This window comes from Parasteatoda tepidariorum, chromosome 3 (genome assembly GCF_043381705.1).
Source record: "Parasteatoda tepidariorum isolate YZ-2023 chromosome 3, CAS_Ptep_4.0, whole genome shotgun sequence".
NCBI classification, from domain to species: Eukaryota; Metazoa; Arthropoda; class Arachnida; order Araneae; family Theridiidae; genus Parasteatoda; species Parasteatoda tepidariorum.
The window spans coordinates 80134192-80160935 of NC_092206.1; the positions used below are offsets into that span (position 1 = coordinate 80134192).

Here is a 26744-nt window from a genome sequence, read left to right on the forward strand (position 1 = left end):
AAATTTTAAAAAAAATATATAATAGTATATTTTAAAATTTAATTTCTCAAGAACTAAACGACCAATTTTATTCTAATCTTGCATTTGGGGATCTAAAATCACAAACTTTAGAATGATTCAATAATTTGTGTACCTTAAAATTGAAAATTGTTTCGACTACCGTTAATTAAAATTATAAAAATAGTGAAAAATCATTATAAATTATTTTTTGCATGAAATTATCCTTGGATAAACAAATTTTATAATTCTGTCCAAAATTTTCGCTAAAAAAGAAAAATTCGCTAAAAAAGTTTTCGAGTTATAAAAAATGCACAAAGAATATAATTAACACTAAGCAATCATAAAAGATATTTTCCAGATTGCGGCTATCCCCATAATTTCAGGGTCAGCAATTCGAATTGTTTATCCAGAGAAAGTACGTTTTTGAGTCTGATTTTGTAACTTAAATAAATTCAGAATTTGATTTTCCATTTATCATATTTTTCATTGTGAATACAAGATTTGAAACACGAAAAAGTTGATCGAAGTAGCCTCAGTTAATTCTACTGAAATATATTTTACCGCAAGCACCAAAAGCTAAGAGCGTCTTACAATTTAGTGATTACAGAAGAACAATGCAAGACCAGTAATCTTCATACAGAAGTGATATAAAAAAAACCTTTTTTAAGAGCATAAAGTATCAGAGGTTAAAATTATTGCCCCGGAAACGAAAAATCCTCGCTGATTCATTGACACATGGGCGATTAAATTCCGGAATACATCCTTTTGTGGTTAATTATTCTAAGAAGATAAGAAATTAGACGTCTTCTTTTGGTGGATTATATCATGATAAAGTCACTTTATAGTAAAGAAATCAACAGTAATATCCTCTGTTATTAAAAATTTATGATCACGATATCATTTCAGAAAAATTTTTGCACTGTTTTTTAATAATTATTACCTACCCACGAATACCGGTTTCCAAATGATGCGTGATCGTTTATTGCCTGTCTATTTTTCAGACAAGCTAATTTAATGACTGCTATTGATTTATTCTCGAATTTAGGAATTTGATTGAGATTCGTTTGTCTTAATATAGAAGCTACACTGGGATTTATGTGGTATTAGGTTTTGGGTTCCTACTTTTTTTTAATTTAACTTTTTTCAGTTTTATTTTCCTCCCTCTTTTTTTGATGTGAGTTTAGTATTGTTTATATTTGTGATCCCCCAGTGAAAAAATATTTCAATGAAAGGAGCAAAGGGTGTTTCCTTTCTTTCTTTTATTTGAAATCTTAATTTTTAAATAAAAAGTTTTTTTTTTTTTGTTTAAGAAGGCTATTCAAACAAAGCAAATGAAATTACCAAGAAAATAAAGAGAAAAACTTTATTTGTAAAAATAATTTTATTAAAAACATATATTTATTTATTTTTTTTCCACCAAATTATATTTTTTGTAGAACTCGTAACACGTTCTAATTCCAGTAAGTTAGCAACATAATTCCAATTTTTTGACTTAATTTATTATCCTTAGTGTAAAATTTTGCTTACTTAGGTAACCAGGAAACGAAAAGTATTGGTAGGTCTATGTGGTATGATTTTCTGCAACTAAAATTTTTGATACCTTCGTTTTGTTAAATATGAGTTCTACTGAGATCCGGATAAAGGGAAGTTTTTTTTATCACCTCTCATCAAATCTCAGGTAATTAAACAAGATTATTACAGATGTTCATTTGTACAAGCTATACAAAAATATGCAAAATTTAAATTTTTTATCTATGGTGAAAAAATGGGATAATAAAACGTTTTTCAAGGCCAGTTTAAAAAAAAAAAAAAAAAAAAAAAAAAAAAAAAAAAAAAAAAAAAAAANAAAAAAAAAAAATGTTAAAATACGTTTCTTAAAATGTAATATAAATAAATGCGTAAAAACTCAGTGAAAATATGAAATTTTTTATTTCGCTTGTAGATTATTTCATAATTTTTTATCGTTGCTTTCTAATACATCATTGAGGAATAATTAAATATATATAAGACAAGATTCAAATATTTAACAGTTTTTTTTTTTAAATAAATACTTATCATATTCGCTTTTACTGAGCTAGAATTTCTATACTTGCTACAAACAAATTCAATTAAAAATTTTTTTTCTCTATCGTATGGTAGTTATAACTTTCGGTGAAGGAATTGTTCTAAGATCAAGTACTTGTTGTTGTCGTCGGCTATTAAGGCAGAGGGGATGCGATTGTTCTTGTTTTCCCGTGGCGCCATCTATAGCCAAGAATTTTACTTCTGCCACACCCATACGTTTTACCCGTTTATAGGGCGGACCCATTCAGACAGCCATTCATTCGTCCACAGATCTTAATTTTGACCTGAACCAGAGAACGATCAATCTCCAATTCAGCACCCCCAGGCGTGTAATTTCCTTTGGGAACACGGTGCACTTTGTGACCTGACTGATTTAACGTGCACCAGTCACCATTTACAATTCACCATTCATGATTGCGTACTCCCGTTCCCACAAACGTGAGTACAGCGACCTGTCAACCAGGCTATCCCGGCCCAATAAAAGTACTTAGAACATAAGTTTAAATCTTCATTGATAAAGAATTCTTAAAAGAACAGTTCAGTTCTTTTCCATAAATTTATATCCCCTTGAAAAAATTCCTATATTTCTTAAACTAAATTTTTTATGAAAATTTAATATTAAACTTTCATAAAAAAAATTTACTACAAATATTTGTTCTTCAAAACAAAAGTTTAAAGTGCCATTTCCCCCACGAGAAACCTAAGCTCAAAACTACAAGGTACCAAAAACTAAATGTCGGTGCCTATAATTTGATGAGTAATATTTCTTCGATTTTCCCCACTCCTTTGTATTATTGTCAAATACATCAAAGGACTGTCTCGTATGATACATTCCAAGAGGGGTTAAGCTTGTATACTTACTCTCAATAACTTTCACATCCAACGATACAACGCTTTTTCCCTAATCCGAAGAATTTTTTCTAACCTGGTTTTACACATCATATTTACTCTTTAGAAAAATAATCATATCAAGTGCATCCGTATTGAAATCTTCTGTGTGGTCTTCATTAAATAACTTATGCAAACATGACTGTTTTAGAAAATCCAAACTCCGTGATGCATTCGATTCGAAGTTACAACTCTGCAAATACATTCTTCGAACGATTTATATGTGAATATTGATAATGAAGAAAGGTGTGAGAAGTAGTACTTGTTTACAGTAGACAAAAAGCTGCTTTTGTATTTCTGTTATCGGTGAGTGTGTGTGGTCCATGGATTACTTTGTAACTGTGTTGATGGATAATAATACATACAGGTATGTTCTAGGTTTGTTTAATTACTGTCTGCGATACAAATAGACATTTGTAATAAGGAAACTCTCACATTCCAAACGGGTCTTATTTTAATCTCAAATGAATTGGGAATTATATGGTAATCCAGCTAGCACTTCGAAACTAGTCAGTCAAAGAAATGTTTAGTTGTCAATCCTTTTATCCTTTTAGGTCATGGGAAAGGGATTTCTAAAAAATTAAAGGGAATAAAATATTAAAAAAAAAATTTTTGCACTAAATATTTTTTAAAAGAATTTTTATAAGTATATTTTTTAAATTATATTTTTATAAATTATGTTTTTATCAGTAATATTTTTTAAAAATTATATTTTATAAATTATATTTTTATAAGTAATATTTTTATAAGTAATACTTTTATAAGTAATACTTTTATAAGCAATACTTTTATAAGTAATATTTTTATAAATTATATTTCGATGAATAAAATTTTTATAAACTATATTTTTATAAATTACACTTCTATAAATTATATTTTCATAAATTATATTTTCATAAATTATATTTTCATAAATTATATTTTCATAAATTATATTTTCATAAATTATATTTTCATAAATTATATTTTCATAAATTATATTTTCATAAATTATATTTTCATAAATTATATTTTCATAAATTATATTTTCATAAATTATATTTTCATAAATTATATTTTCATAAATTATATTTTCATAAATTATATTTTCATAAATTATATTTTCATAAATTATATTTTCATAAATTATATTTTCATAAATTATATTTTCATAAATTATATTTTCATAAATTATATTTTCATAAATTATATTTTCATAAATTATATTTTCATAAATTATATTTTCATAAATTATATTTTCATAAATTATATTTTCATAAATTATATTTTCATAAATTATATTTTCATAAATTATATTTTCATAAATTATATTTTCATAAATTATATTTTCATAAATTATATTTTCATAAATTATATTTTCATAAATTATATTTTCATAAATTATATTTTCATAAATTATATTTTCATAAATTATATTTTCATAAATTATATTTTCATAAATTATATTTTCATAAATTATATTTTCATAAATTATATTTTCATAAATTATATTTTCATAAATTATATTTTCATAAATTATATTTTCATAAATTATATTTTCATAAATTATATTTTCATAAATTATATTTTCATAAATTATATTTTCATAAATTATATTTTCATAAATTATATTTTCATAAATTATATTTTCATAAATTATATTTTCATAAATTATATTTTCATAAATTATATTTTCATAAATTNTATATATATATATATATATATATATATATAATAAAACAATAACTTTTTTGAAATTAAATATTATTATTGTTATTAATACGTTTATCTTTTTTTTCTTAGCATTAAAATTTGTAACAGTAAAACAAACAGAAAATTCTGTATGACTTTTGTAGTAAATGAGGTAAGGAAAATCAAGTATATTGAGCAAAATTCATAAAATTCCATAACAAAGCTCAATCTCTTCCTTCCATAAACACTTCTTTGGATTTTAAGTAAGCAGTCTTACATGAGTATGTTATTCAAACAGTCAGATTCAATCAATCATTGGAGTGAAAGAGCAAAGTGATAGATTCTCAAAAGCGAAGATTGATGAAATTTAAATTACATTATAATTTCTTTAATGTTTAAATAGTTGTTATCGTATTTATAAGATAATATTCAATTTATCCCTTATTGCATTGGGATAAGAGTTACTAAGTTCCAAGATACAATGGTGACTGAAATGACTGAGCAAGATGAAATACATTGCTAAGAAATGTGAGAAAGTCTAAACTCGCGTGACATTTTAAAGCTTACAAATCATCTAAAGCAAAATAAAATGTTCAATAAATGATTGAAAAAGAAAATGGTGAATTTTGCTATCATCCAAGCGTTTCTTACGTACACAAATTTAATTTAATTTAATTTAATTTAATTTAATTTAATTTAATTTAATTTAATTCGCAAAACCCATTTTTTACGGAGCATGTTACGGAACAAAAAATCTGATGCACCGTAATTTTCACAGCAATAATTACTGTAAAATCACTTAATGACTCTAATGAAACAGATATGATTGTAAAATTATTTCCGCTGGTGGGGTATTTTATTATATATTTACTTCCATGCACCATAATTTTCACAGTTATAATTACTGTAAAATCCCTTATTCACTCTAATGAAATAAATATTACTGTAAAAATTACGGTAGAGTATTTAACAGCAAAAATGGATTTTACGAATGACGCCCTCAAAATGCAGCTACTTTGTACCGTAATTTGGTTCGGAATTTTTTTACAGTGTTTTCAATTATACCATTTACTTTTCAGAAATGCTGGTATTTACGAAATTAATTTGCTTTTAAAACGACTAGCACGAGTACAATAATAAAAATAATAGAAAATTCCTACATTGTCCATTTACAAAATTTAAAATTTCTTGATTTTTTTTTTAAAATTTCCTCTAAAATCTCTAACAATAGTTACCCCATTGTTACCATGACCCTGATTCAATTCTCTAATTGAATGGAGACGTCATTTCCTCCGTTTACACTATCACCAAATTACCTCGAAATAATTGAGCATATTCAGAACGATAATTTCATTTGGTAGGAGTCACAAATCCTTTTATTACTATTATTTTGTTAAAGGAGATTTAGAGGGAACTTCAACCAACCGAAAACAACGCCCCTAATGAAGAATCTGCGGGAAGACCCTTTTCGTCTAACACTCGAATTCACACATCCGTTGCAAAATAATAGTCATCAAAGACACCCTAAGACTTTCGGAACTTTTAGTAAGTGTTTTGCAAAGACTACCTACCTCTATAATGCAGCCGCAAGATGAAGACGTTTTTTTCATTTTTCACAATTTTTTTTTCTCGTTTGGCGGTTTCTGTTCTCAAATTGGGGTACGATTTTAAGACCACCTGCGTGGCAACATACTGGAATATTACTTCCATCTAATCAAACTCTACATACTTTCGCTGACCGTTGGTCAAAATGGGGGTGGTTAGAGTCTTGCTCTTTTAAGAATTTAGGGCGGCGTTTAGACGCACGGTGGTCTTCTAAAGCTGAAGACTAAGGGGCGTTTAGGGGGCTATAATCCCCTAAATGTGAATGAAACTTTAGTAGGAAGAAAATAATAGATTGAAAGGTTATCTGAAAAATATACCTGCTTTTCTTTTGTGGTTTTAAATAGGCCTGTTGAAATAAAGAAATCGAAATAATACACATCACTAAACGTTTTATTGTGTGATAATAATTTTGGTTAAGAAGCTTATTTTTGCACACAAGAGTGACAACGTAAATATTTTATTTTATTTAGAACTTAGTAATATCTATTTTTTTCTCAAATAAATACATAAATAAAACTCTATGTTTACTGCTATGGCTCCTTTAAAGAAGAAAAGTTTAAAAAAAAAAAATTAAAAAACATCTGCACAAGTTTGAAATTATAGACGCAGATGGTTTATTAAAAACCAATTGCTAATAAATAGACGTTGTCCACTTAGATTCAGAAAGAAAAAAAAAACAAGTGTAAAATGTTTGTTTTTTATTGAAATCTTTTAAAACATTTTTTAACCAAAATATTTCAATTTTCTCAAAAAATATATCCCACTTTTATGTATTTATAAAACGTACTTATTATTTTGTGAAGTAATACAAATTATACAAGTAACTAATGAACCTTTTAGTATAAAGAAAAACAGCTTTTCGATTAAGATTTAATTATTTTTTTCAGTAAGTTAAAAATTTTTGTATAACCAATTTTATGCTATAATATTCAATTCTTTTTATTACAGATTCTAAATACAATTGTACATTTAAAAGTATGTTATGAATGTATTTAAGGTTCGGCAATCATTTTAAAATTGTTTTCTTAAATGAAGCATATTTTTAAAAGCCGTTTCACATGAAAAGAAGAATGAATAATATTTCGAATGAAAGTTTTTAATAATTTGAAGGATAAATCATGCGGAATTTATGACTCATTATTTTGAAAAATATTTCTATCTAATTTTCAAAAATGCAATAATTGTTTTTTATGCGAAACAGTTTCTGCGAAGCTATTAAAAACCAGAATTAAAGAAGAGTTTAGTGAAAGAATATGTTAAATTACATTCTACAAAATGCCGGCAAGGTGGCCGAGTGGTTAGCTTGTCTGACTGCGGAGCCAATGGCCGCGGGTTCGAATCCCGCTCTGGGCATGGATGTTTCTCTCTCTGTGTTGTCTTCTGTTGTGTGAATTAGTGAATGTGGCCCACCCTATGAAAGGGTTTGTGGCTGTATGGCGTGGGTAACGTTGCTCGCCTCCGTGACTTTGGTTCACAGGTGCCCACTGGGTAACGCTAAATGAGTAACAATTCCGGCATCTTCTATGGCGAAGAACGAAAAAGTTCAGTGCCTGCCGTTATGTAAAAAAAAAAAAAACATTCTACAAAATTATTAACAATCAGACATGTTAAGTCATCATTAAGACAGTTTTTCAAAATTAACTTTTTAAATGTATGTCAGTAGCAAGACCAATAAATAACAAATTTCCATTAAAAATGTTCCAGTTGAAAAATTAACAATATAAATTAACTTTCAAAAACTTGAGAATTTTTAAAATGCAATTTAATAATATTGCTACACTAAGCTCCTTTATTATACCACATCTTTCATTATATATTCTAAAACTAAATAACTCTATAACAGTTTGCTTAAAAAAAAAAAAAAAATGTTTGGTGTTAATTTAAGAGTTGAATAGTCCTAACATTTGCCGATAGATGTCACTTTCGCTTGGTTTTAAAGTTGAATAGTTAAAGCTCTTCAAAGCTCCAACTTATAGCTGAATAAGGTAATTATAAAAAATGTCTATGTTACCGGCATTCTACTGGAATAGCTTGGCATTTTAAATAATGCCTGACATTTTTAGACAAATTATAAAATAGAAGAGAAATAATATATTTTACCTTATTGTGTCTATTATCTGTGTGTATCTAGTTATTGTGTGCTACCTAGGCATTCTACAGAATGATAAGTCCTCTATTGGCAAGGTATGAAAAATAAAAGTCACAATACGGTTATCATTAAAAAGATGTTTACTTCTCAAAAATATAAAAGTTATTTTCAAAAAGCAATAAATTTCTGCCTTCAGCTTAAATTGTATATGAAACGCTGCCATTCTGCAGAATACCTGACCATTTTACAAAATGCATCGCATTTTAAGGTTAAGTATGGTATCGGATAATTTTATATGCTTTACTTAGGTATTTTATAAAATTATTATTTTTCTTATCGCGATAGTTTATATTATTTTATTCTATATTCTAACCAACGTTTTATTTTATATTATAACCCGATTCCGATTATATTATAACCTTTTGTGACGGACTTTTTTATGGAGCTAACCCGCATTTGCGTTACATGGGAAGGAGATACATGAAAACCACACACGGTTAGCCATACGGCAAGCGGATTCTAGCCCATGAATACCACTCAGGATATTTTACACCCGTACTTTGATCGGTGTGAGCCGGGAGCAGAATTTGTATCAACCAGCCACTGCTGGGATTCGAAACTGGATCAAGTCGCATCACTAGAAAAGGAATGTTCTATTCACTGGAGAAAAAAGTCACGACTTTAATTTCGTAAAAATAAAAAATTTTCGAAAAAAATTATGATGACAAAAGAATACCATTAAGAAGACCTATTATACACGTAACTGTTAATATACGAAGTCTATGGAATATCAAGGCATTTTATGGATGGATTTATAATTTTGACTTTAACGTATGCATAACTCAAGAAATATTGAGTAATCTGGTTTTAGTAGATACTAATACTGTACAAAAATAAAATAATTCCATAATTAAATTATGTAATTAGATTATAATTTTCTTGCAAAAAATAATCATACTCAATATCTTCATTCATGAAATCTGACACAACCTCTTGTACAAAACCATATAAGTTCACACGTTCGTAAGAAATTAAAATATTTTTTAATTGTCCATCGTTTCATTTATAACAGCATCCATATCAATTTTCATTAATGCATCGAACAAATAGCTTAATTCCAAACAAAGCCGAGTACTTGCAATAGAAAAAGCGTTTTCCAATATGCGGTTCTAAAAGTTAAGTTAACCAATTTATAATCAGTTAAGCTTACTGACAGAAGAGGTAATAAAAGTAAACTGTTTTCCTCTTATTAATATTACAAATCCAACAAAATCACTGGTGATACTTATATAAGCGGTTGAAAGAGACTTCCATTGCTCTGTATCCAGTAAAAATATTTTCTTAAAATGTTCATTCCTGACTTTTATTTCCTTTTCGATTGACAGATAAACTTCATCTTTGATTTTTCACTACTCTTATTGCTTCCCAAAAATTATAGGCAATAACATTCCAATTACCATGGAAATCCCATGGTGGTGATGGAAAAGCAAAGCAACTTTATATTGGGCATTTTAAGAGCATCACATAGAAACTTCCATTCGTGTTAGAATAAAATTATTTTGTGGTTCGTAGGAAAATAGTTTGTCTAGTCACGTGTGCTGTATTGACGAATGGTAACAACTGGTACTTTGCTATGAATGATGCTAACATACCATTGCTAAAATGGTTAGTTCTTTTTGCCAAATTAGAAGGACAAAGTTCGTTACCTTCAGACTAAATTCTTTTGCTCATCTTGGAAGATTCCTTTTTTCCAAAAGCATGTATAGAACAACATAGAACTCGGGTAAATATAATAAGTTGTAGGTGAGTTAAAATGCGTTGAGTTAAAACTCTACAGAAACTGCATTATCTTCACAAGGTATTCACCAACTTTAATAATTTATTCTGCTCAAAAGATGAGCTTTCAAGAATTATCACGTCAGCAAAAAACTTGTATTTCTCGCTTTCTAACAATGAAATCAATTCATACGCAACTGATGATTTATACTGATGTCTGAACCAAATTATTCTGGGCACAACTGTAACAATTTGTTCCGTTCATGGGTAAGAATGCAGAGAGAGAAAAAATTGTCTCCTTTTTTAGAGGAGCATTGTGATAAAAGTACAGGCAGTAAAGCACATTTTCGCACGAAAAATTATAAAATGAGTAAAATCTAACACTGTTTAGCATAAATCTTTCATTCGCTTTTTATTTCGTTTTTATTATTTTCTACATCAATTTAATAACAATTAAACCTTGATCAGATCAGGTAATAAATAAAAAATAAATAAACGGGTAACAGAGGAACAAAAAATGAATAAATAAAAAGAAGAAGTAAAGGCTCTACTGAAAATTACTCTTCGTATATTTTATTTTATTTATAACCGTCGCTGTACTGCTAAAATTCTGAGCCACCTTGGCTCTTTTTTTCGTAGATGGATTTATTATCAACTACACGAAATTGCATACATAATTAATACCAACGTTGATAACAAGGAAAAGAAATGCAATAATCATACATATAAGTGATCCGTTCTCACGACCCTTAAAATGCATTTTTTGAATCCTCTTAAAAAAGAAGTAATCTAAATTCACATATGGGGTGTCACAATTTATACTTAAGTAATGAAAAAATAATAATAAAATCTGACGAAGCATCATAGAGATGTACAAGCAAGAGGAATTAGCTATTTATTTACAATAGGTCTTATTCCACGTCAAAATTAGAAGGATGATACATTCTGTACAATGTTCTCCACGGTGAATTTATTACATGAAAAAATACTTACATTGCTCCAAATTACAATACTCTCAAAAAATTTACAATGCTTGATACATTTACAGTAAATAAAAAACGATAAAAATAAAAAGTAAAAAAATGTTCCAGTCTACTGATATCTTGCAAAACGCTTCATTTCTGGTTTCATTTTCTTGCGAAGGGGTTAAATTTACTTGATAGCCTTCTGGACATTCAGTCCCATGGCATCTATCTAAATTAACCAATGGTCACTTACTTTTTGTATCTCCCCACAAGAGATCATTTTATTTTGCCTCTTCACCCCAGAATTAACTTCAGTGGACAAAGGATGGACACAGAGACACATTTCTGTATTCTTTATTCTTGAGAATCCCATACCTTGTTAAAATGATGTTCTCTGTCTACCATATTCAGCCCTTTTTCTCCCCATTATGTACAGAATAAAAAGGGCCTCTGTCTCTATTGTTACCTAAAGTGTTAAACTCGTGACCCCACGGACACCGGGTCGCAGGTGTTCCTTAGGTGGGTGGAATATCTATATCAAATGTCTAGATGTGGCAGATGGGCGTATCGTCCTAATGCAACCCTGGTTAGATATAGGAGATAGAAGATTACCTCGTCAACTAAATAAGAAAAAGGAAAGGGTTTAGTTATTTGTAAGCTGGCCATGGCCAGCTTTAAAAGTGTTATTATGGCTTCTGTAAAGTCTTCCTGACTGCATTACCTTTACCATTATAGACAGCTATGATCTAACCAGCCCTTATCTGTCGTAAAGCAAGTTGAATTAAATATGTGACCCTCCTTTGAACTTAAAAAAGAAATAATGGAAAGACTTTGCAAATAATTTAACTCTGGTCAACCAGGAATTCGACACCGCAATGGATGTGTGGAATTTCTAAGAACTTGTAACCTATAGTAATTCTTGACCACAGTTTTACATGTTAAAAGTATTGTTGTTTTAAACAACTGTGATACTTCACAATTCTTACAGCAAAGTGCATTTAATAACAAATTATCTTTTCAACTTAAGTAAGAAAAGAAAGGAAAGTTAAAAGGGGGTTTAGTTATTTGTAAGATGCCTGCTGACCATGGTCATTTACCAGCTGTAAAAGTGTCATCATGACTGTTGTAAAGTTTTTTTGAGTTTTCATTTGTATTTCCATTATAAACATTTATGATATAAGCATAATTAACCTAAAGCCATTTGCGTTAAGGAAAAACAATTATCTTTTTAACCTAAAATAAGAATAAAAGGAAAAACGGAAAGCGTTTGTTTAATATCCAACCGTAGTCAACTGAAGAAGTGGCATTTTGACCGGTGCATAGGATTCTTGAAAATTTGTAACCATAAAGAGTTCGTGACAACGCCTTCGTTTCTGAATATGTCGCCTGTTTTGAGAACTGTGATGCTTTACTGTCCTTCAAGCAAAGTGCAATAAATAACAAGCAACGTCTGTAATTCTTATAATTATAAAAATAAAAGTTCAGGAAATTATAACAAAGGATTCATGACTATAATTTTACTTTCTAATATATTGCGAATTGTGACATAACTAAAACCCGAATTTTTATGAAATTTGCATTTTTGGACATGTTTTCTCTTTATGGACATTTTTATAGGTTTTTATGTCATTTTTTTTAAAGTTTTTGTAGTATCCTTTTTCCATTTTTTATTATTCTGATATGAAGTAAGGGTAGAAGTTTATGTGTTCACTAAAATTATGTACAAAGAAAAAATGTTCAGAAGTCAATATTTTTTTCCTTTGATACGTTACTTCAGCAAACAACATTTATTTCAAATTTTAATGAACGTAGATCATGTGTTGCATTGCTTTATATATTCTTACATGAATGAAAATATTTATAATTTTAAAGGGATTTTGCATTTTAAAGGGCATTATTTGCATTAATGGTATTTATAAAGTTTTTTAGGTAATCAAATTTTGGATCTAGACATAATTATACCTCTTAATCTGTCTTAAATCATTCAAAATGAAATATTTACATTTTACTTAATATTTTAATTTTTCTTTAATAATTAAATTTTGTTTAAATAAAAAAGCAGAAAGTCTCATGTGATCCTTAAATCCACTCCCATAATCAATAAATCCTTACAACCTTATATAAAGTGAGACATCTGACATGGTTAAAATAAACTTTAATGATTTTATTACTATAATTTTCTCGAAAGATACGACTCGTATTTCCTCATTGAAAAATTTTGAGAAACTTTTTCATCAGATAAATATTAGATTTCTATCATTAGAAAATTTCTATTTTTAGAAAATTCTATTTTTAGAATTTCTATTTTTTAGAATTTCTATTTTTAGAAAATTTGCATCATTAATATTTTATATTAATGATAACAGCAGATAAATAATTAATTTGGATAGAAATAGGAACTGTCATCAAGATACCGAAGTATCACCACTAGTACATGGATTATTTAAACAATTTAAAGAAAAATAATAAGAAAAAAAAATATGCACCTTTAAACCAATACTTAACTTTTCATCAGATACAATGTAGTTATTAAAATGGAAAAATTTTATTTTAAAAAATATTTCAAAAATCCTCTATATATACATTTACCTTTTTATTGAAACATTATAGAAAGATTTTTTTAAAATTTGAAATTACATAAATTTTAAATGTACACGAACTTACAAATTGATAGAATTTATAAACAATAATAGAAAAAAAAACGCACACGAAACTTCCCCACCCAGAATAAACATTATTGCAATCTCAGAAAAAGGAAATATTAAATATGATAATAGCATTTGGCGTAATATTTCTCATAGATTCTAAACGCGTATTTCCTGTCTTATTTCATTGGATTTACATATATTATTCGTTGTTACAGTGTTTAATCTCCCCTAATGATATTACAAAGTCCCCAATTCCCAATATAAAAGTAATAGAATATCGCTACTAGTAAGTCTTTCTTTGCACGCACGAAGTTTTGAGAACGCCATTACCACATAAATTGATATTTTTGGAATTAGAGCTGTATTTAATAAGAATTTATTATAGCGTTGTTTCATACATATATTATTGTTATTATTTGAATTATGTTTTCTTTATTGGGTTTATTTTGCTGGAAATATTCAAGTGGGTCTTGACTAAATATAAAAATATACGAAATTGGTCAAAGAAAAAAAAATTGCAATTAAAAATATTGTTAAATTATTGAGATAAGCGAAGAAATTTTTTTTCAATTAATGGTAAAATTCTATAAAATATTATGAACAAATAATAGAGTGAAAGTTTAAATGCAAGCAAAAATGTTGTAGGCACGGAAATATGGTGTAATTTAAAAACCTAAAGTAATTTCTTTCATTAAGGGAATAATAGATGTCATTGAGGAACAAATTTTTTGTTGTATTTACGCAAATACTTAAATTTTGCTTAATTAGGATGTGTGAATTGTAGATCTGAAATTCGTTTTGCTCTTTAAGGTATCTGACTTAGTGTAAAAACATAATTATGGGCAACATTTTATAGATTAATTTTGTTATATATTTGAAATTCATGTACTCTTAGCTTTCCAAAAATATTTTACTTTTATTCATACTCTATTTATTTGCAAAGTTATAGCAGTTTTTATGCAAGGTCTTAACAGTGGATAGAATTTATGTATTTAAATACGTTTATCTCAAAATCAGTTTTTTTTCTCACATTTTATACACCACCTTAAACATTATATCTCATGTTGTTCTTAAAATAATTGTCTGCAATTTGTCATGAGTGTCTATGATTACAGCACATACACTTTGAATTTCAGACTAAGAGAAAAAAGTAGAATTTCATATTTTAGGAATGTTTTTTCTCAAAGAAAGCTGATGAAATTTTTAAAATTTTGCTTTTTTAATTACAATTACCCTTAATTTAGTAGTATATGCCCTCGCTTTTAAGATAATAATTCAAGGACATAGTTGATAGCCTTCTAAATAAAACGAACTCTCAAATATATGGCGAAAAAGTTTCCTCAACTCGAAACCACATCATCATCTAGAACAGGGGTTTCCAACTTACATGAGGCCGGGAGCCACAATTAAAAACACAAATCAAATGGTGGGCCGCAACTTTATCAAAATTTTTTGTAGGACTCTTTTATGTTTGAAGGAACATTAAATATTACTGTCCGAATTTTATCAAGTTGTACAAAACAAGAGTATTGAATTACAAATTAAAATAAGAAGTAGATTTTAAAAAAAATTGAATTGTTATTAATAATATTTAAAAAAATATTAAATAAATAATAAAAATTCGGGCTACAATAACTTTCAAGTGCACAATTAAACAATTAATGTGCGACAGATATCTAATTGTTAAGATATTAAAACTTACATAGCAGCACACAAAATATTCAATAAGAAAATTGAGGTTTGTCTGCTTTAACTACCAGAGAATAGATATTTACATTTAAAATTTACAAATGTGTGTTTAAATATTTCCGTCCAAAATGAGTGGTTTCAGAAAGTTAAATCGGAGAATTTCTTCGAGAAAATTTCTGATACGCACATGCTAAATTATATTCACAAAATACGAAAAAAATGAAATAAAAAGCGAGCAACATACACAATTATTTTTGTATTTGAATAAATATTTTCTTGGATGCAAAACCTGAAAAATAAATTTCTTTGTACCGTTGGTATGTTAAATTTCACAGAAACGAAGAAATTAGGTTTTTATTAATGAGAAAAGTATTTTAAACCCATATAGATTTTTTACGAAAATTGTTCGCAAAAAAATGACAACTAATATATTTTAGTTCGCGGGCCGGATGCGTCCCTCGGACCGCCAGTTGGAAACCCATGATCTAGAATGAAGGCTAGGCGATCGAAAATGAAGTGACTAAGTTAGCCGACTGCATGTATAGTGGTCAAGGAGTTGATACCTAATCCCGCTTCGTGCATGGGTTTAATTCATTTCTACGTTTTATCGGTCCTTCTTGTCTTATTAGGTTGTCATTGATTCACCTATATGGTACTTGCGATAAAAGGATAAGTAGAAAAATTTGATAACTTAGGCACTGCAAATTTTTGTTTTATTCGTAAAAAAAAATAGAATTGCGAAATGTTTTTTTAATTTTGACGAAACTCGTTTCTTCGAAGAAGTGATGATAGTTGTTTCATGACTCAGACGAAAAATTTACTTGGAGAATTTGCTAGGAAACGGTTTTGTCAAAAAACGAAGAAAATTTCGTGATATTTAAGTATCCATTTTTTACGGTGCACTTAACAGTGTAGCAAGTCATTTTTAAAATGAAATTAAGTCAGGATCCGTAATTTTTCTCTCAAATCCTTTTTTCATGATTTTTTTACTCATAAAAATAACAAATATTGCACAATCTTGGTAATTTTTTCCTCTCTTCGACTTCAGTATCAAAAATTCAGAGTTCGAGGGTAGAGAAAAATTTAGAGTTAGAGTAATAAATAATTTTAGAAAGAAAATAGTTATTTTCTTGCTTCTTGAAAAGCATAATCGAACATTCACGCCTAACAACTCACAGAATGACCACTAAATATTAAGGACTGTTTATTGAAACTAAACGGATTACTAAAATTCTAACCTAAAATTCACAGCCCGAATTTCAATGTTGAAACAAATTAGTTTATATCTTTGGAGTTCAGCATTGTAGTGTGACCGGAACGCGTCGACACGTCGTTCCGTAGCTTTTACTACGGTGGAACGTGTTTCCGGAATTATAATAAACATTGCATTACAAATTTTTATTTTATAATCATAACTTTTTTATATTGAAAAAATATATTTTTATTTAATCTTAATGGTACATTTCCTAATGTGCTATGTTTAAAAAGTAATTGTGATTGCGAAGTTAGCTATCTGTACAATCCTACTTTTTACTATACCAACTGTGATTATGATATTCTTTTTCGCTAATGTTGTTTTTCATAACAGTTGTTGATAAAGAGGCAAACAATAACAGGTCAGGGAAATATTCTTTGTGTTTGATATGTAAGATTAATTAATAAATCTGTAAGCTCCTATTGCATATTGATTTTTACGAATGCCAAAATAAAAATCAATATGCAAACAAAATAAAATAATAATAATATTAATAATAATGGTTTAGGGTTGGTCTTTAATTGGTTTCCGTGCGTTGTGTTAAGTTACCAGAGCGTTAATACTTAAGAGTTAAAGAGCACGCTGAAGGGAGTCGGTAGCGCATATACCAATAATGCTAAAACTGACCTTTTTCGATGTATCTTTTCTCAACATCTAAATAAGATATTTCTTCAGTTTTTTTTTTTCACTGAATATTTACATATACATGTTTGCACTGTGATAACTGTTAATTCATATCTTTGGTATAAAGTTTTTTAAGAAATTATGAACTGAGAATTTTTAATTTTTCAAAATTTTAATCAAAAATGTTTCATAACACAAAAGTACTCCTGTTAATGCCAAAACATATTCTACAGCACACAACTGTTATAATCTCAAACATACCCAAAAAATTTCAAAGTGATATCATTAATTGTTTCTTAGAAAACGTACATCGAAAAGGTCAGTTTTAGCTTAATTGATAAATGCCTTATCGACTCCTGAAATGTTACATGTGCTAATCTAGAAAATAATTAAAATTTTGCTAAAGCCTATAATGTGATTGAAAAAAGAGCTTTCTTTTCATAATTTTGAATTAAACCTTTACAAGTTATAGAAACTGACTATGCACTAAGCTATTTTAATTTATTTATACTATTGTGATATTAAAGATTTTCTTAATTGTATTAATGATGGTTATATTTTTAACGTGATTATTTTAATTTGTCGGTGAAAAAAATTTCTCTTCTCATTTATTTATTTATTTATTTTTGTTGTTATTATTAATATTATTTTTGTAATTAACCATTCAAATACATAAGTAAAACATCCCCAAAATTAAATTTTATTCGTAAATTATTTCCTTTATCAGTCATTGCTTATCAGGCTATTTCATTACCATCATGTTAATGTAAATTAAATTACCATTATTTGATGTTCCATTACCAATTACCATTATTTGATGTTCATATTAAAATGTTCAACTTTAACTAATTGTACAAATAAATTCTACTGAGTCTACCTATTGGTGGCTGTTGCTTATCATACAGTTGACCAATAGCCTTTGATTCACTGGAATGATCACTGAACTTTTTATCGGTCTATAATTAAGAATCAAAAAAAGATATGTAATATGATAGTGAAGACTCAACCTATTTCACGATTCAAGCTCTGTTCTAAACAGAGTTGTACTGTTTCGATGATCAAAATACTTTTTTCTAATGTTTGACATATTCGGACTGTTTTTTAAATCCTATATGAAGTAAGCAATTTCTTAATATTATTTAAAATTATTATTTATTATTAATACTTTGATAATATTTAGTTTAGTGCAAATTTAACTTGTTCATCGTTATGAAATGTTATTGAAAATGATATTAGCTTTAGTAAGTTTTATTTTGAAACATTTAAAATTATAATATGTTTCATGCACTTTCATGTGCTGAATGTATCGTAGTTTAATAAACAAATAATTTGACTTATTGGTTTATGTGCACTTTATTATTAAATAACATATTGACATAATGCTTCAATTTATTATAATAAAACATATAAAAGCTTTTATTAGAATTTGTAATAAAATTTAATTATAATAAAACTCACAGAAAAAATTTACTTTGTCCACTTCTCCTGGGAAAGAAAGTGATAACGATTACAGTTGATTGTTGAAATTTTGATACATTATTTGCTGCAATTTTTTTTTTAAACAAAAGATTGATTAAAATTAAATTGATTAAAGATTAAGAATGATTTTGTGCTATAAACAATTTTAAAATAATGTGCAAAGTTGCTCATTTTAAACATTAAATACTCATAAATTGCAAATACTTTCAAAGTTTAAATTTAAATCAATACTAGAAATTAATCTTTCAAATTCACTAATTATCTAGATTGTTTTCCTTTTTTGTAGTAAAATTAATTAACCATTCAATTTTTTTTTAATTATCACAGCTCCAAAAATTTAAAATATATGATTAAAGATTGAACTTGAATATAAAATTAAAAAAGTTTTCTTAAAAACTTATCTTAGTTATACTTATTTTTAATAGAAAAAAAAATCAATCGGAAAGTTAGATTTTTCAATTGACGTTGTTTTAATTATTTAATTATTGTTTTATTATTTAAAATTCTTCCTTTTTTTTATTAATTTGCCTACTAATGCGAAGTTGTGCAATACAATACGAAGTTTCTACAATATTTTGCGTATTTATTCAAAATTTTCTGATACCATCGTAAAAATTAGTAAGGAGAAACTTATCCGGAAACTTTATTCTGAAAAAGCGTTAAATTTCGTTTGATAACTCCATGCAAAATGCCAAATGAAAAAAAAAAAGAAATTAAAATTTAAAATAAAGCAAGATTTGAAATTATTTAAATGTTTTTTTTAAATGCTAATATTTAACCCATAGCTAATTGATTGATAAATAAAACAGTTTTTAGTTTTTAAATAATCATAACATCAATACAGAGAAGAATTATTTTACGTTATTAATTATTGCACATGCTTGCTTAAATTTTCAATTTTTAAAACATATTTACACTTTCATTTGCTTTTATTTGCAGAAAATGAGTTATGTTTACGCTAAAAGTTGGTAAAAAATAGTTTATATCTCTAAACGTGAATGAGCATTATCTCCGATTATAATTAATTTATTAATGGAAATAAAATATAGAAAGAATAAAAATTTTATGCATTATCAAATTTAAATATCAAAAGATGCAAAAAAATTTAAATATGTGAAGTATTTAAATACATTAAATATTGCTGCTCTCCACAATTTTTAAAGAAGTCTAATAGTCTAAAATTTGTGTTTAGTAAATTTGCCAAAAAATTTCAAGCAAATGCTTAACTTTAAAATTATATTCTAACTTTTTAACTTTTTATTTAATTTTAATTTTTTTCTTCTGATTTTTAACTTTTAAATTATTTTTATTTTCAATATTCTTATTTTTACTCTTTTACTAAACTGAAACTCAAGTAAAGAATATAGAGGTGAGACTTAAGTGTGAGTCTTGCAACAGTCCTATACCTTACACAAACGTGTTTCATTGTCACTTTTGGGAATAACTAATGACTCTGCATAAGCAGATCCGTGTAATTCCGAATTCCAGAAGAAAAGTCGGCATTTCCCTTTCTAAGTGCCTCTTTTGTTGCATTGTTAGGCGTAAATGCACAAACAGCAGCCGAAAAGAGATCTACTATTGACTCGCTGACAACTTACATGGGATGACATCTTGATTTATAAGCAGTTAATGAAAGATTAAAACAATGACAAATAGCCCTTTTCTTATTTTTAAAGTTATCTATTTTGGAAGATACAGTAATCCATTAATACTTAGCGTCCTTTTTTAAGGACTGTTCTAAAAATGCGACATAAGCTGAAAAGAGTCATTTTATACGACATAAATTATTTTATAGTGTTTTGATTTATTGAAATCTTAACAATTATCAAGAATTCCGTAGATTATATACATATATTTGACTTAAATTGATATTCATAAATATTGGTAATAACAATAATAATAACAACAGTAATAATGATAATGGAAGTTTGGAGATAAAAAAAAGCATATGGTATTTAGTAACTTATTTAGAAATGGCATTATAATTTTTGCTAAAATAAAAATATTACCATAATTTATATATAAAAATTACTTTTAATTCTAATGATAACATTAAAAAAACGTATTCAAAATGAAATAAGCCCATCTGTAATTAACAATATTTAGGTTTAATTTCTTTTTCTACCAATATTTATTATCAACAACAAACGAACGGTGATGGACAAATAATGGTATACCCTACTATAATAAAAATGATTTCGTTTTATTATAACAACAAAATTATTTCTGAATTATGCGTCACTACTTTTCTCGCTAGATCAGAGTGAGATTTTTTGAATGCTTTTGTATACCTTTTGAAAATAATCATTCTTATAATCGAACTGGATTATTTGTATTTTATTGGCCGCAAAGATTTTTTTAAAAAAAAGGAAAGAAGAAAAAAAAAAGAAGCGGGGGGGGAGGGGGTGAACAAAATAAATTCACGCTTGTGAAGAATTCCTCATGGAAGACAAACAGACAGCAGAATTTTTTACACAGTAAAATAATTCCGGATCAAATTATGGTATGAAATTCTGGCACTTTGGGGGCATCAAACGTAAAATCCATTGTACCCTAAAATCCTTCTTTACCGATAACTATTACATCGTAATTTATACAGTAATACATATTTGAATAGAGTGATTCACAGTGACTTTACTGTAACTATTGCAGTAAAAATTACAGTATAATAGAATTTTTTTTCCGTAAATGTTTTCAGTAAGAATGGATTTTACGTTAAAAAAGTACCGGTACACTGACTGTCGGTACTTTTTACCGTAATATGATACGGAAATATTTTATATTAGATATTTTTGTTTATTGAGATGTCAGAAAGAATGGAAATAAAAATCCTCATATTGGTTTTTCAGTAAACAATAATTGCTTATATTTTCTATTAATTTCACGCCATTAATTTAGAATCACTTTTTACATTCATCAAATTAGCAAAATTTAATCAGTAGAAGAAATAAGAATACTACATTCGATTTAATATACCGTTATATAAAACGTAATATAATATAAACCTTGTACTTAATACTAAATGTTGATAATATAATAAATCATATATCCCATAGAAACTTTGTACTTGATGTAAAGGTAAATAATATAATAGTCTATAATCCAGGCCTGAAATTTGCTATAATCTCAGTTAGTGACTCAATAATATTTACTAAAGCGAATTTCAGTTGGTTTAAATGAATGATATTTGTTAAAGCAAATAATTATTCTATTAAACCATTGTTCTTCGAAATCGGTTACCATTTTTTATAGAATATAATTAAAGTAACTTACCTTTACCAAGTTTTAAAAGAATTGATAATTGACTGATGGCATTTGTGATGTTCTAAACGTCATTACGAGTTACTAAAATATTAAAACGTATTAAAATAAAGCTCAAAAATTACGTTTGATTTTGAAATGCAATTCCGAAGAGATTTGTCTTTGAATACTTAAAATATGTTTTTAAGATGCAAAATGAAAACTGAAATTTAGCATGAAATAGTACAACAGGCGCAAACGAATTACTTTTAAAAATGAACGTTATTTAAACTAGAGGGGATATTCCTAGAGGGGGTACAAGCAAATTCAAGCTTAAAATTGTGTTCTCCATTTATTATCTAAACTTTCTAACATGGTGTACTCGTCGTATTATCTATTCTAGAGTTTTATCCCTTTCCAAATCCGGTAAATGTGTCTTCAATCAATTCAAACGATTTAATGTGTCATCTTGTCATCTACGCATGATGGATTTTTTTTAAAGTACTCCAGTAAAAATCTAAATCTTATCCACATATTTGTTCAAATAAATGTATGAGATATTTATTTTGCACCAATTACAGTGCTATCTTTTTAGACGATAATGCAGTTCAATCTGCATTATAATAAACTCTATATAAAGCTCACTGGCTTAACATAAAAGTTAAGGAAAATTGTGTTTTTCATGTAGAATTTGCAATAATATTATTAATCCATTTTATAGTTACATATAACTCATATTATCATAATAGATTTGATGTATTAATTAATTTCATGAATAAAAATACAGAAACTGTATGATAATATAAAATATATAGATGATAAAAGTAAACAGTTTATTTTTTAGCTTAATAATTTGTTACAGAATCATTTAGTTGAGTAAGTGCTGGGCCTGGTATCCTGTATACCAGGCATACTATACCAGGTATCCTGTAAATTGTAAATCACGTGTGATCTTTCCAGGGCACCATTATTTGCATGTACCATAAATGGGAAACACCTGCTTTTAAATGTCGCAACATTAACTTAATTATGCCATGCGGATGATGATGCATATTCATGTATGTAAATCAAAATTGAACTTAAATTATCTAAAAAATAAATAAATTTCAAACAAATTTTCCTAATATAATGTGGAAATGATGTGGAAAAAAAATAGTTGAGCTAATTTAGTATATCATTCTGTAAAGGGTAAGAGCATCACTCAGGATAATTTAGATCCAATTTGTCACGATACAACAAAAAATACTCAGCAAACATTTCTTTAAATTAAAAGAGTAAATCATGGGAATGCTGGATATCTGCAAATATCTGTTTCTCTATTAAATGCAATAATGTGGTGGAAAAAGATTAAATCGAATTAGCATATCATTTTCAAGAGTTAGTACAAATTTAAATATCGTTTAATTCCCTATTTGACTAGGAATGTGTCTGTTTCCCCTATATATGTAATAATGTTTCGCAAAAAAAAATTGAGTTAAGTATTTTATTCTCTGTAGCTAAGAGCATCAGTCAGAATAAATTCAATTAATGTTAAAGACATAATCCAGCAAGAAGTTGAGAGACTAAACGATGAGCAAATGGTATGCTGATAAATATATGCAATACATCCAATAAATAATGTGATGTAAAAAATTCGGTCAATTTTATCTTCAGTTTTCTAGTGTCAGGATAAAATAAAATATCCCGAAATTCGCGATCTGACAAGACATGAGCCCGTTTTCCCAATACATGTGCATGGAGTAAAGAATTGTGGAAAAAGAAATTACCACACTTCTATGGTAATAACATTTCCGGTTAGAAAAAAAAGGAAAAAGGAGCCAAGTATGTTATTCTCAGGATCTAAGAGCATGAGTAAATTATCGCCAAAGACTGATCCAACAAGAAGCAATCTCATGAAAGATTTCTTTTAATTAAAAAAGTAAACTATGAGCAATTGTGATGTCGGCGTACCTGTAAATACCCATCACATGCTTGGATAAGGTTAGAATACCCTAAAGCAAATGTAGGCGTGATTATTCCTACCTTTCCTTCAACGGACCAATCAAACAGCGTAATAGTTGATGACGTTGCCGCTGAGGTGTGGCTTGTCTTGAGAAAACCATAGAAGATACCGCAAAAGGTAAAAGGGGCCGGGGAGGGGGTGTAAAATCTTGTCGGCTTAGTAAAGAAACTTGACAAAATCTGTTTTAACGGTGTGAATCTGTCATTTAAACCTCACTTACAACTCTTGGTACTACTGGGGTCCTAGTCTTGTGGTCAACAACGTGTGAGTTTAGTTGGCGGCTAATTTCGGATTTATAGCGGAGAAAAGAAACCGAAACTGAAAACACGACTGTTTTTCACTACATTAGAGCTTATTCGTTTACATAAAAAATTGATATTAAATTTTAAAAAATATTTTATTTATTCATTTAAAAAAAAAAAATTGTAGTTAAAGTATTTATTATTTAAAAATTTGAATTAATAAAGTGAATAATAATTATTTTATTGATTAAATAAAGTTATAAAATTTTAAGTGAAAAGAGAACAGAGAAGATATATTTATAATTTCAAACAGCGACTTTCTTTTCCGGAATAAGAAAAAAGAAATTTCATATTGTGAGATGGATTTTGTGAAAATGAACTCGTTCCAGAGCTCATAGATTTTTTAAAATAATAATAACAGAACTGGTTGAAATCGTAAAAAAAGATTATAAAGTTGAGCGAAACTGGACTATTAATGAGTGGTTGACTAGTAAGTTTCTGTTTCGTGTGATTTAAAAAGACTAAGAAAGACTCAAAAACATTTTTAAAACTGTTCATCTGTTATTTTGACTCTGTGAATTCAAAATCATGAGGATATTCAAATTAAATGTGATAATCACGGAAGTGATAATAGCATCATTAGGAATATTGGTGGAATCAGCAGCATGGTAAGACATTTTAATTATTCATTTGATCAAAAATTAATGTAATTTTAATTTTTAACACTCTTTTATTTTAAAACATATTAATCAGTCGTTAAAAATTATTTTGACGATGACATTTTTAGTTTATTTTTATACAAATTTAAAATAAAAAATGTGTAAATAGCTATGGTATTTTATACGAAATAATATGACAATTTATGCTATTTGCTAAAAGTTATAGATTTTACAATTCATTTAAAATTGTATAATAAATTTAACTTATATATGTCTAGCAAGTTATCACGTTCAGAAAAGAAACATTTATTAATTACATTGTTTATTAATAAAAGCAACATTTATAAAAAACATTTATAAAATAAATTTTCAAATATCACAATGAAATTTATGAAATCAAATTTAAAATTATGTATACCTAACTTAAATATTTTGGGTGTAAAAAACATTTTTATTTTAAGCGCTTAACTGCTTATGTTAATTTTAATTCTCTTTTCTAATTGTATATTTATGCAAAATCAAGATTATATAAAAAAAAATTTTTTTTTTCATTTTAACTAAAAAACTTAAGCTGCATTTCTTAATTGACAAAAAATATATTAATTTCCTTAAAAATTATAAAGGATATTTTAAGAAAATCATTTTATAAGCACAAAAATGTGGAATTCGATTTTGATAAATATATATATATATATATATATTTCGTTGGTAATTGTATTCTAAACATTTTAAGATATTACATTGTTTAAACTATTAATTCTCTAATTATATTCGAAAAAGTAAAACATATTGCATTAAAATAATATTATTTTTTATGTCTTGGTAATTTTATTAATTAATTTAAACTGTGATTTTTCCATTCATTGCAATTTATATTTATCTGAAATATTAATTAAACTTATATCCCAACAGTTTTAGCACCAAAAAAGAAAAACTAAAGGGCAAAAAATGGTTTGCTTTTTTTTAAGAGTAAAAAACTATAAGGTTCCTTATAAATTTTTTATACTGAAACTTGAAATTTTGTCTACAACATCGACTTAATATATAATCGTCATGCCGTATTTGGCATTACATATTTTCTAATTTTTAAAATGTCTTTTATTACTTAAATTTATTTTATTAATCGAATTATATTTAAATTAAATCAAAGAGTTAATCTTTTAAAGCGAACATAAAATATTTATTCTTTTTTTATCGATCAATGTAACGGATTCTTTTTATCTTTATACTAATACAGACTCATTAATTCATAATCGCGCCTAATCGAAAACAAAAATCTTTTTATAACTTTTTGATTCTTAAATTTCTTACCGTAAATATGTTTCAGTTGCGTGGTTGTAATAATTCCCGTAATTTCGTTGACGACTCGTGATCGTCATTAATTTAATAAAGTTATTTGTCGTTTTTAAATCTTAATTTTTATTCAAAATATTGTTATCAAGACCATTTTATCTCTATAATTTACTTACATGCAATAAATATAAATTTTTCTTGTAACTCAATTATCACAATACTATAAAGGGAAAAAAATAATTGTTTCATTTATCTGAATCTGGTAGAAACAAATTGGCTGAATTTTCTGAGTAATTTCGTTTCACCAATAACTCTATATGACATTTTTCGCTTGGAACTATCAGTCATTGTTATAGAATCCCTTTCATTTCAAATTTAATTTTCAATTCTTTATACTTCATTTATTATAAAATCTTCCACATTTCAACATATGTAAAATAATATAAAAAGTGTCCCTCTCTTTTTCTATTCTTTCCTTTCTTTCTTTTTTTCCTCCGACCTTTTTTTTTTTTTTTTTTTTTTTTTTTTTTTTTTTTTTTTTTTTTTTTTTTTTTT

The 26744-nt window shown here is 27.0% G+C and overlaps 1 protein-coding gene across 6 annotated transcripts in view; it reads left to right on the forward strand.

Annotated features, from left to right (window-relative positions):
• The first annotated feature begins 3209 nt into the window (after positions 1-3209).
• Positions 3210-26744, forward strand: part of LOC107453612 (protein Wnt-8b-like) — a 52660-nt gene continuing 29125 nt past the window's right edge. The window contains exon 1 of one of the 6 annotated variants that reach the window (XM_043045372.2): positions 3210-3319. In XM_043045372.2, the coding sequence (XP_042901306.1) occupies positions 3276-3319 (44 nt within the window). In that variant the 5' untranslated portion in view covers positions 3210-3275. 6 annotated transcript variants of the gene reach the window in all.